Here is a 12,736-nt window from a genome sequence, read left to right as displayed (position 1 = left end):
CCAACTTGATCTGGTGACTGAAATGAGCTTGGTCATCCAAGCACCATGTTCAACATGACCAAAATTGATTTCTGTGCCAAATTGTCTTTGGACTATTAAGGTTCCAATATAATTCTATGTACTTTTTAATCCCTTTCTATGTATATGTTTCTTGTATTTACCTTAACTGTTGGATGACCCAATCCTGATCGGTCTTTAACAGCTCCTCTGGAACCTTCAGTCTGGTAGCGGGCACGATGCTGTTCCTCTGGCTGGGAGATAAGCTTTAATTCCATTGTCCCATCAGAGGAATGAGATGACAATTGAGCATTAAGAGGAAGAGGCGTGTGGGGGGCATTTGATTTTATTATCTTGTTACTGTGGCCACATGGTTGTGGACGTCCATCTACACACAGTAATGAGGCATTACACGCACCTCTACTTCTCCTCCTGCAAGAGGATCATTGATGATGTACTTACTATACAACTAGTTATCAATGATTATAATAAACTACTATAAATAATGTGATTAATCAGTACATACTCATTTTAAACAGACTTACTGAAATGGGTTTAATGAAGAGAGAAGTGACACATCCCGAAATGAAACAAGCGGTGGTACTGAATGAATTTTAGTGGTTCCTTTAGAGGCAGGCAGTTCCTGGGCTTCCTCACCACCTAAATCCACATGAAGATTCTTGTTAAACTTGTTCTCTGCCACCTGTATGATTAGAGAGAAAGAGAGAGAGAGAGAGAGAAAACTTCAAAACTCTGTAAGCAGGACTTTTGTCAATACCTATCTTAAATATGGAAGCAAATTATCAACATTAATAAATGCAACCAAGCAATTTTGTAACCAAATTTAACTACTGTATGAGCATTCACATTACATGTATTACAGTGGGCTAACATCAGATTGAAGTGTTATTACAAAAATAAATGTAAAACATTCCCTGAATTTATCATGACAACCCAACACTGATATGAGATGTATATTACAGAAAAGTATTGTATTATGTAACTAAATAAACAATCCCTGTGGCTACCTTGCTTCCTAGCATCATTACCATTATAAAGGGCATTGAGAAAATATAGCATAATCTTGTACATTGAAATAGCAGTTTCTATATGAAAGCTTACTAATTGTAACTCCTAGTGATCATATAATAAATAGTATTGTATCTTTACTAGTGGAAAATGTGCAAACATAGAAAATGAGTGCCCAAAGACAATCAACTTTTTGATTAATGGAATAGAAGACATATATAAATTATAGCAAACTTAAACAAATCCATTCTGATTAAATATGTACTTTACTTTGGCAAAATGTCTTTATCTATTTAGAATTTTAAAGGGAATACAAAATCATTTGGAGCAGCAAGGAGAAACTTATGTTTTATGACGCTCAACATAATATCCAATTCATTATGATCACTTAAAGCTGACAAATGAGAAGAGAACAAGGTGTTAATAACTGTGATTACAGCTCTGGTGAAAGGTTAATACATACAAAAAATAAAGAAGCATTCATTTAAATTAGAAAAAAAAATGATTTGATGTGTTCTAGATTTGGAAGCCAAGAGGGGCTGCCTGTGATGACATATTTTCTATATATACAGTGCTATATACTCTAGTCCTCCAAGATTTTGACAAGGGCAGTTCTTGCCAAAAAGCACCGGCAAAGCTTGCTATTTAAGAGTACTGCAACATGTGCCGCTTCTATTTTAAGAATTACAAAATAAAATTGGTTTCACAATCAATGCCTGCAGCCTCAAATACATTTATTTTAAAAGTTTTCATTGTGTATACTATATATACTGTATATACGGAACATTCTATTATTAAGAAAGCAAATAAAATATATTTCTTAATAGGTGCACTAGAACCTCAATAGCTTCAAATAATCTGTATAGTTTTGTTACAGAAAGCTTCTCTATATCATGCCTTCCATACTAGCAGACGAATTCTGCAGGAAAAGAATTGGTAATCAAGAAAGTAAGTCCTCCCATCATCCAAAATCTAGCTAAAAGGCTTCCTATTGTTCACATTTCCCCAAGACACACTACCCGTCTACATTGATGATGCTTTGCTCCCCTGAAACTCCTATTGAGATCTTATTTTTCTTATGAATAGGTCCTTAAGACCTACTCCAGACAGCCCTAATTTAAACACTCAACTAGCAGTTTTATAGTTTTGTACTTGGTGAGGACTTTTACTGTACATGCTGCTTAACTTTTTTCTTTCCATTTTGTTAGTTGTCAACCAACATAATTTACCAGTTAATACAATCTTACTAATCTGTCTGTTTTTACTTAAAAAAGTCTACTATCTAAATCCAATCATCTTTTCAGGATATTTCTATGGGGTTATCTTTAATAGTCAGCAAACTTTATCCCATTCTTGCAATATTACTTCCTTGAAATGTGTGTCTATCAGCTATGTGTACAAATCTTTGATATACAGTATCAGTGCTAAACATGAAAGCTTGATTTGAGTCAATATTCAGCATTATGAAACACTTGGAGAGACACTTCATACATTAAGCAAACTTGCCATACACCACACTATGTATCTCAATTGAGAACTGCATGCCGAGTGTGTGCACAAGTGAATGCACTTCCTCTCTGACCATCACTATACTCACTCACACACGTGTTTTGAACCCTTACATGGCTCCAACTGCCATATGCAATTTTCCCCATTTTATTTGTTATTTTTTTTTTAATAATGCACACTTTGATGTAGTGTTTTTAAATAGTTGTGCCATTTTAGGGTTAAAGAATCTTAATATCCTGCTACTATACTTCATAACCATCATTATTTAAAAATAGCACTCTTGTAATTTATAGTTTGTTTTCATGGGGATAGGTGCCTGTGTACATAAATGCTTTAGGGTTGTACTGAGGTGCCCCAAGATTGAGTTATTGTCCCTTCTCAGGATGCAACCCCACAACAGTTGCCTAACTTTGGTGTACCAATTCACTGCTAAGTGAAGAAAGACATTAAGTGAAAGGAAACATTCCCAACCATTTCTATCCAGCCTCGGAATCAAACCCAAGATCCCAATTGTGTCGAGATTAAAGCCAACTGCACTAATCTTCATAACAAGACAATAATTGTTATTTAATGTGAACCCATTAAAATACTGTAATTTAAGCATTGGACTAGAACTATAATACACACCAGATTTTTCACCTCCTCATTGCACTTGCAGTGTCATGTGTAAATATTTACTTAAATGATTATTCGAAAAATCAGGGAATGTGATGTATCGGCAAAGACTACACAAAGATAAAATATTGACATATATATAGTGTACTATAAATGTGTGATTTTTTATAGAGAAAACTTGAGTTATCAATAAATACTGATGATACATTTGTGCATGTTATGGTAAGAACAACTATACAAGAAACCAATTCAAGCCTGTGCAAAGAATACTAAAATGATGGTGTCTGAGAAATAATAGGCAAAAGAAGATAACACAAAAACATCAAAAGACATCTTCAAGAAAGGTTAAATATGAAAGGTAGAAATACATGGATGCAACAACACATTTGGGATGTGTGTATGCAGGAAGCAGCCAGGTAAAAATAAGCACAGACTCAAGGATAAATCTATCACACAACTATGTTTAGGGTAAACTAAAAACTATGGAAGATTTTCTCTTTAATGTATGTACTACAACTACAGTAGAAGCTTGGTTAGAGAAATTTAACAAGCAATGTGAACATGGCTGAGGTAGGATGATGCAAGCTAAACAGAAAACAATAATTAGGGCTTGAGAACTGGATAGCTTTTAACAATAGTTGATCGAGAGAGGTTTACCAGGCTGGCATATCTCAGGATACAAAAAGTGATGTAATGAGTACTGGGGAAGCAATAATTACAGGGTACTGTAATGTGTACAAGGAATATAATGAGTCCAGTACATACAAAATAATACATTTAGGCTGGAGTAATGAGTACAGGTGCCAGTAAAGGGAGGTAGTAATGGAGATAGTGGAGGTGGTGGTAGTGGAGGCAGAGGTGATGGTGGTGGAGGTGGTGGTGGTAATGGAAGAGGAGGTAATGATGGTGGTAATGTTAGTAATGGTACAGTAATTTATACATGCTGATGAGCTAGGATGGCTCTATATTAAACTTATCAGGTAGTTAAAGCTTTTAAGATGAGTAAGTTTGACATGCAAGGTTAATGCAAAACCACACCTAGAGAAAGTGAGAAGGAAGAGTGGAATGAGATAAAAATTATAAGAGCACAAGTGAAAGAACATGATGAGGGAGGGAGCAGGCAATTAGTAAATGAAGATTGAAACAGAACAATGAATTTCTTCTCATGGGCCAGTTCAAGATGCCTATTTCTGAAATTTGAAATTTGAGTTTGAAAGGGTCATGTGACTTCATATGTTGTAGGTAATAACAGAAGTAAGAACATATATTATCATTATCCATTTACCACTTTCAAGGGGGTGAAGAGGCATCTGCCCGGATAAAAAGGTGAATAATATACAGTACTGTATATCGGTGAAAAAAAGGTTATAGATATTAAAAATATAAAAAAATTATAATTATTACTCATCAATTAATCATATCATTCACACTATATTGCATCACTATATATATCAAGCATCATGACACTTGAGCAGTCATCCACAGCAATATCCCACCACTTCATACGACCAGGTACACAGCGCTCCTTGTGAACTGTTATACAGTACAGGAGGTAAGATGTAATCACAAAAACATGTAATTCAATTATGTGTAAGTAAACACAATGAAAGAAACAAAGAAATGCTGAGGGTGTGTACATTTCTTAAACTTAAAGGTATAATTAGCCTGCTACTTATCTTTCATACTGCATGCATCTTATTGATTTGCTGCATAAAATTAATTCATACAAGTCTCATATCACTATAATGTGTCACTTAATGTCAGTAAATTGTAAACAAATACTTTTAAATTGAGTCCACTTACTCAGCTGTTTTGTACTATATTCAGTAGTATTGTATTTATTGTTATTTTTTACTATCACTGTTCTCATTGCCACTACACTTACTGCTACGCAGTGTTTTACTAATGTGTATATATCACAATTTAAATAGAAAGCTAAATAAATTATAATATATACAAAACTGTTAGCATGATTTCTACTGCTGTACACCTGTTCATTATATCCAAAATTGTAAAAATTTTGTACCAGTTGTTATGAATAAAGCTTCACATTCTAATTCTGATACTACAGTATACTCATTGAAAATGTATTAATACACAAAAGAACTAAAATTTTAATTTGATCTTCCCATGTGGTTACTTACACATAATAAAGTGTATACTGTACAGTACTGTACAAACTAACACCCTCTTTACAAACTGATTCCACCTACCGTTGTCCCATATTATGTCTCATGTGTTGTTCTCACTCACTCACAATGTCCACCCCACACTCATCCCAAACCCCCAATCCTTTTCTACCATCAATATTCATTCTCATCACCCGTCTACCATCACTCACTCTTTCAGTATGGCTAAACCATCTCGATCTGCTCAATTTTGCAAGATACTGCCTTTTGCACTCCATATCTTTTCATGGCATGATTGTTCTTGACTATATGTTATAACACCACATATGCCTGTTGGGTTCTACTGTTTCAACTCTAATTTTACATGCTCATATCACACCATTATCCAGCAATCATATGTAAGAATTTGTACTACAATACCTCCTCATAATGTAGCCCTCTGGTTGCATTTTTTTTATCTTGCTTTCCATTGCATCACCTGCTTTCCTTCCTTGACTCATCTTACTCTCTACTTTTGCTTGCACAAATTCCTTTTCCATCACTCACATTTTCCCAGGCATTTAAACTGATTGACTACTTCTAGCACTTCACCATTCACATTCATGTGGCACAGAGATTTTTCCCTCTCGATCCACCATCATAATTCTACTTTTGTCCACATTCTTTTTTAAGTCTTGTCTCATACACCTGAATAAAACTGAACAAATTCTACATAACTCTTTATAATTTGCATGTATACAATTTTACACCCCCCAATTACTCATGTGAAGTTTATACACTAGGTTTCCACCCTTCATTTTAGTATTCTTAAGCTGAACCTTTCTCATGACCCTACCCCATGTATATAGTGAATAATCAGTGATATCACACAACCCTGATATATATACCTACATTAATATACAAGGAATCCTTCATTGCACCATTAACACACACACATGCACAACTTCCTTCATAGAAATTATTCGTGGTATTTAAGAGAACTGCCAACTCCATAAATGCTCATTGGTCTCTAAAAGTCCTACTCTATAAACTACCATATGATTTAACAGTCAATAAATGTCATGCTCTTACAATCTTCTCTACAAGTTGTGTCTGCAAATATTTTACAACACACCCTTTTCCCCTCTTGTTCATCACTGATCAATTCCTCAGTAATTCCTTGTACATACACTTGGCATACCCTGGCATACACTTTGCCTGAATAAACCTGCCTCTGCATTCTGGAGACTGGGAATGCTTTTGCCTTAAGTGAGAAGATGGGTCTAGAGCCCACTCATAGAGCCCTCAACCATCCCAATCATGTAGATGTGAGGCTGACTGCATCACATAATGATGAACAGTACAGTCACCAGATCCCCCAAATAGATAATTTTAAGGGAAATTTAGAGAGTGAGATAGGCATGATAACAAGACATTATAGAATCATTGTTATTAGTGCAGGCGATGAGTCACAATACTGTGGCTAAAGTAGTTTGACCAGACCACACACTAGAAGGTGAAGGGACGACGACGTTTTGGTCCTTCCTGGACCATTCTCAAGTCGATTGTGGTCCAGAATGGTTCAGGACAGACCGAAGCATCGTCGTCCCATCACCTTCTAGTGTGTGGTCTGGCCAAACAATTGTTATTAGTGATTTGGATTGTGAATAGTGGGCGAGGGAATGGATCCTCAAAATGATGCGATGCACATGACATGCCAGGAGTAAATGCCTACAAGTTAAATGATATATATAAAAAAATAATAAAAAAAATTATGTATTACCAATACATTGAGCATAAGGGAAAATATGAGTACCCAATGTATCATGCATAAGTTAATACATAAGTACACATTGTACCATGAATAAGGTAATATGAAAGTACACACTTCATCATGCAAGTGATGGAAGAGCAAAACTAAGCCTGATTATGTACACTGAAAGAAATATGCTAAAGTATCCTAGTGATACAAAGGCAATATGGGAAATTCTGGAGGTTTGTCTGATCACTTGATGTGTTAACCAATTAACAAAAAATAAACTTGTGCAGGAAAGATTGGGAGTAGAGCAGAATAGACAGGAAAGAAAAATTATCAGTGGAATGAAAGTCCTACCAAGGGAAAAGATGACTAGTGGGTTGCAGGATAAGGTAGTGCCTACCCCTTGTGCACAGACATCAGATGCAGTGAAGCATGAACATGATAAGTGAAGAATTAAGAACTGGAGAATTTCAGATGCATTTGTGGTGAAAGGAGGACACTTACGAGTTCGATATGAAAATGGCATGGATAAAATCTAAAGGTTAAGTAGTTAAATGAGATCAGCTGGTCATATTAAACAATTGTATGATGAAAAAAGTGATTAAGAAAGAGTACTTTAATGAAGGAGGAGGAGAGGAAGACAAAGGAGATAGACAGACACAGTGAGCAAGTTTGTGAGAAAATGGGGAGTGAATGTGAAAAACATACAAGTAGTAAGGAATAAGACTAGTTAGATTCAGTTTCTTAAGAGAGTAAATGTTCAAGGGATTTTATATGACAATTCATGGCATGCACTTTAGAGCTGGATGCATAAAGCAGTGGTGCAGTGCTAATGATATACTGCCCTAGTGTGACAGTCTGAGATAGGGTTGTGGTGACATAAAATATTCAAATTTACTTTTATAACTAAACAAATAATTAATATGCAATACTTTGATCTAACTACATTTTTGTAGCATTATCTTAAACGCTTCATGTACTATATAAATAATCAAATATATAACAGTTAATTTACCTTTACTACAAAATTTACTGGTTTAATGAAAATGTACTTTGGCAAAAGTATATTAATAAAGAACAGTAGTGTGCAAACACTATTCAGACTACTAACAGCAATGGAGATATAAATTGAATATCAAAGAGATTGTGACAAATTTATGATGGGGAAAATAAAGAACCGACAGTACTACAGTATTTACTTTTCCTTATAAAAATTGGCATACTAAAAACATTGAATATATTCCTGTAAAGAACAAGGAATGATCAGTATTCTTCCGAGCTACAACACTAGGTTGCTCCCTAAGGCAAGATCCCACTTGTTCCATGGATAGAATGAAGAACAGTCAAGGTAGGTAAACTTTCTACACCAGTGCAGCAATGACAATTTTAAAACACCCCTTCAGATCATACTGGTACAGTACTATGGAGACAGAGAGAACTCATACAGCATGGAATACCCTTCAGAAGGTCCATTCAAACAATCTCAAAGCCTTTCCAGGCCTTCCTTGGCTTAACAAGTATCATCAAGCATGTTGTAATGAAGTATACCAGGTTATCCAATCATCATTTTAACATAATAAATCCTCCAGAAGACTTATTGGCCCATATGAGGCCGCTCCTATTTAAATTCATGACACAAACGGGATATAAATGGGCTATGAGGCAGCTCCTATTTATATCCCCTAAGAGCTACCTCATATGGTCCAATAGACCTTATACAGTGTCTTACTTCTTGTGTCCTTCTTGGTACATACATCAATCCATTCATATCAGTGTAAACATGATTGTCTAGACATCCAAGGTCAACACTGAGAGTCGTCTGGATCAAGCCACTGTGAATAGTTGACATAGGGTCTGGTGTTGACAGATGGGGCTAGGCCACCACGCATGTGCATTGTTCAGTGCACGAAACTAGCTACAATGTAGATATTCAGTTTACAGTACTTTCACTTTTTTGTGCATTTTACATCCAAAGTGATGATTCTATAAGGGTTTGTGTGTGTGTGTATAATTACCTAAGTGTAGTTACAGGATGAGAACTACGCTCATGGTATCCTGTCTTCCTAGCATTCTTTGTCATATAGCGCTTTGAAATTACCGACGGTTTTGACCTCCACCACCTTCTCGCCTAACTTGTTCCAACCATCTACCACCTTGTTTACAAAAGAGAATTTTCTTATATTTCTCCGGCAGCTTTGTTTCGTTACTTTAAATCTATGACCTCTTGTTCTTGAAGTTCCGGGTCTCAGGAATTCTTCCCTATCAATTTTATCGATTCGTGTTACTATTTTATACGTAGTGATCATATTGCCTCTTTTTTCTTCTATCTTCTAGTTTTTGCATATTTAATGCCTCTAACCTCTCCTCATAGCTCTTGCCCTTCAGTTCTGGGAGCCACTTAGTGGCATGTCTTTGTACCTTTTCCAGTTTGTTGATATGCTTCTTACGATATGGGCACCATACAACCTCTGCATATTCCAGCTTCGGTCTAACAAAAGTCATGAACAATTTCTTTAGTATTTCTCCATCCATGTATTTAAAAGCAATTCTGAAGTTAGAAAGTGTAGCATAGGTTCCTCACACAATGTTCTTAATGTGGTCCTCAGGTGACAGTTTTCTATCTAGAACCACCCATAGATCCCTTTCTTTGTCAGAATTCTTTAAAGATTTCTCACCGAAATTTATAGGTTGTGTGGGGTCTATGTTCTCCAATTCCACATTCCATAACATAGCATTTATTCACATTAAATTCTATTTGCCAAGTGGTGCTCTATACTTATTTTGTCTAGGTCTTCTTGAAGGGCATGACAATCATCTCAGTTTCTTATCCTTCCTATTATCTTAGCATCATCAGCAAACATGTTCATATAATTCTGTATTCCATCTGGTAGATCATTTATGTAGACAATGAACATCACCGGTGCAAGAACCGATGTGTGTGTGTGTGTGTGTGTGTTGCGTGTGTGTGTGTGTGTGTGTGTGTGTGTGTGTGTGTGTGTGTGTTGCGTGTGTGTGTGTGTGTTGCGTGTGTGTGTGTGTGTTGCGTGTGTGTGTGTGTGTGTGTTGCGTGTGTGTGCGTTCATACATCTGCAAATCCATAGCCACATGTCAGAGGTTAAGATTTTAGTGTTTATATACCAGAGGAATTTAAATTTATCCTTGACCATGGGAAAACTATCAATTTTAACTTCTGTATTTTTCACAGAGGCAATTTTCAAGTTGATTTTGGTGCCCTCAGCAAAATATGACACAAAACTTGTTGGCATTCACTATTTTAGAGATCTATTTATTTCATCACAAATGTGTTCAACCAGTGCAAATTATTGTACAATCTGTTGTGTCACACATTATGGGTTACTTGACTGTCATTTTAATCTAATAATTAAATATCCATGTACTATACACTATAAGTACTGCATTTAATTACTTTTACACAACTCCTGGTAAGTTCTCTCCCTACTAAAGCCTAACTACTTAAGCTACACAGTAAAACAGCGGTCTCACTTCATGCAGGTCGGAGTTCAATATCTGACCATATAAGTTGTTGGGCAACATTCCATTCTCCCCCATCCCATCCCAAATCCTTATCCTGAACTTTTCCAGGTGCTATAGTCATAATGGCTTTGCACTTTCTCCTCATAGATCCCTCCCTACTGTTGTACCAGTACAGTATACCCTAGCAGGACCTTTCTGTAAACAATCCTGCTTGGAAATTGAAAATGCTGACCTGCTCTGACTAGTCAAAATCCCATCCATGAGACCAGTAGAATCTTGTCTTAGTCAGCAATTGGGTTCCTTGCTCAAAAGGGTATTTTACATATACACTCTTAGGGCTGATTTTTACGAACTTTCATATGAAAGACTGCTATCAGAAAATATCAAATTATATTCAAGATTAATCTTAACTTTTCAAATATCACATATGGCTTTAACCAACTTAATACACAAAGAGCTGTTGTGCTTAAAAATCTTGTGCATTTATAAACTGGCGACATGCAATCATACATTAGACATCCACATCCTCTTTTTGTTTACTTGTATGATTTTTCAAATATTAATACAAATTTAAAGTTTTGTTTTATATCATTGCTCATTTAGACTCATTAAAAAACCTCTTGTAAGAAATTTCAATTTATTAGATATCTGTAATTACTTTTTAATATGCAGGATATATAGTTATTGAATAAGATCTGGCATATAGGCATTCTCATTTTTTTTTTGTACCAAGATTGTATACTGTTTACATAAGTTAAGTTACTGGGAGCTGCAAAGTTTTTTTTTTAAGAAAATCCTGAATACTGCACTTATAAGATCTTACTGGATGGTCTATTATTAAAATAGTTTTAACTATTAGTTATAACTACAGTATGGTACAGGTTAATAACACTAAGAAATATTTAATTACTGTATCACTGAACAACAGTCACCATCTTCAGAATATTTATAGACTAAAGCATTTATTAATCTACAGTATCTAGTTAAGAGTAAGATAGAATCCCTGGAGCAATGCAGGCATGCAATTCTATGGCAAACTGTGATGATATGAGGATGATCTAATGCATGTGGGAATTACTCTATACTTTACTTTTAAAAATCCAAAACCTTTAGTTTATAGAAAATAAATATGAGGATTTGCATTTAAAAAGTCCTGCGGATAAAACAGTGAATGATGGAAAGAAAACGCTGGTGGGACTCAGATCTCCCAATGACCCCTCTGCCAGTTTCCAATTACTGATACAAATGAAAAACAAATGCTTGAATACCAGTCATGGGAGATGGAGCCCTTGATAATGCTGAGCTTTAGTGGAATCCCTTCCTACAGGAGGTCCCCCCATTGGAGAACCTCCCCAGGAGGGCTCCAAGGAAGGTGGAGGCATGATGTGGGTTGCATGTGTAAGATGCCTACCTTATGGCCTACCTGAGCCACAGGCTCAGCTGGGTTGTTGGAGGGAGAGCTGGTACTGGCTGCTGGCAGCTCAGACAGAACATCAGTGCCAGGAGCACCCTGGAGGCTGATGGAGGCAGCAGCCAGCAAGGGCCGTACACTTTGAGAGCTCTGACCCTCCTTTTCTGCACCACTGGACATCACTGCACCATGGGTGTTCCCAGTTTGGTTGGTGCCATTACTGACGCTCGCTTGTGTTGTGGGGGTAAAAGCCCCTACCGCAATGTTTCCTGAGGTTTTCTGGCTGGTCCTCGTACCTTGCACGCCTCCAGCACCTTGCAACAAACTGACTAGCAACAGTTTCTGTAAGGACACAACCCAAACGGGACACCAGGGTCAGACATCCACCACAACATGTGTGGTGGTGAGGAAACACAGGGACAAGTGAGCCTCCATCCATCCCAGGTCTATACTTACCCTAGTTGAATAAGCTCTCTTCACGATCTTCCTGTGGCTTGCAAAAACTCAATGTAACTGAGCAAGCTGTGCAAATAAATGTGCTGAGAACCTCGTGCTTACATGCTATCACTGACATTCGCATTATAAGCAATGTTCATTTGGCCAATAAAAACAGCTCTTTAAATCTGATGATAGAGCAGTAAGAACATTAAAACGCTTTCATATGAATATAAAAAGCTGATTTTTGTTATTATATATTATCAAGATTTAAAAAAAACATTAATAATTGTAGATGTTACTGTCCATGTCATAAGTTGGAACTTTGCAACTACAATATCAGTGATGATGGTAAGAAGCACAAACATTAAACTCATT

General features: G+C 36.3%; 1 protein-coding gene across 6 annotated transcripts in view; it reads right to left on the bottom strand.

The window, feature by feature from the left end:
* LOC123762079 (nuclear factor of activated T-cells 5) overlaps nucleotides 1-12,736 on the bottom strand; it is a 76,508-nt gene that overhangs the window by 18,691 nt on the left and 45,081 nt on the right. For 4 of the 6 annotated variants that reach the window (XM_045748362.2, XM_045748360.2, XM_045748359.2 and 1 more), the window contains 3 exons: nucleotides 11,924-12,265; nucleotides 543-700; nucleotides 162-429 (listed from right to left, as the gene is read on the bottom strand). In XM_045748362.2, coding sequence (XP_045604318.1) covers nucleotides 162-429; nucleotides 543-700; nucleotides 11,924-12,265 — 768 coding nt within the window. The remainder of the gene's footprint in view (nucleotides 1-161; nucleotides 430-542; nucleotides 701-11,923; nucleotides 12,266-12,736) is intronic. The other 2 variants (XM_069335886.1, XM_045748363.2) reach the window with 1 other exon arrangement.

Source organism: Procambarus clarkii, chromosome 34 (assembly GCF_040958095.1).
Source record: "Procambarus clarkii isolate CNS0578487 chromosome 34, FALCON_Pclarkii_2.0, whole genome shotgun sequence".
In the NCBI taxonomy this organism is placed as follows: domain Eukaryota; kingdom Metazoa; phylum Arthropoda; class Malacostraca; order Decapoda; family Cambaridae; genus Procambarus; species Procambarus clarkii.
Note: the sequence above shows the minus strand (reverse complement) of the source record. Positions and strands in the feature narration are given on the sequence as shown.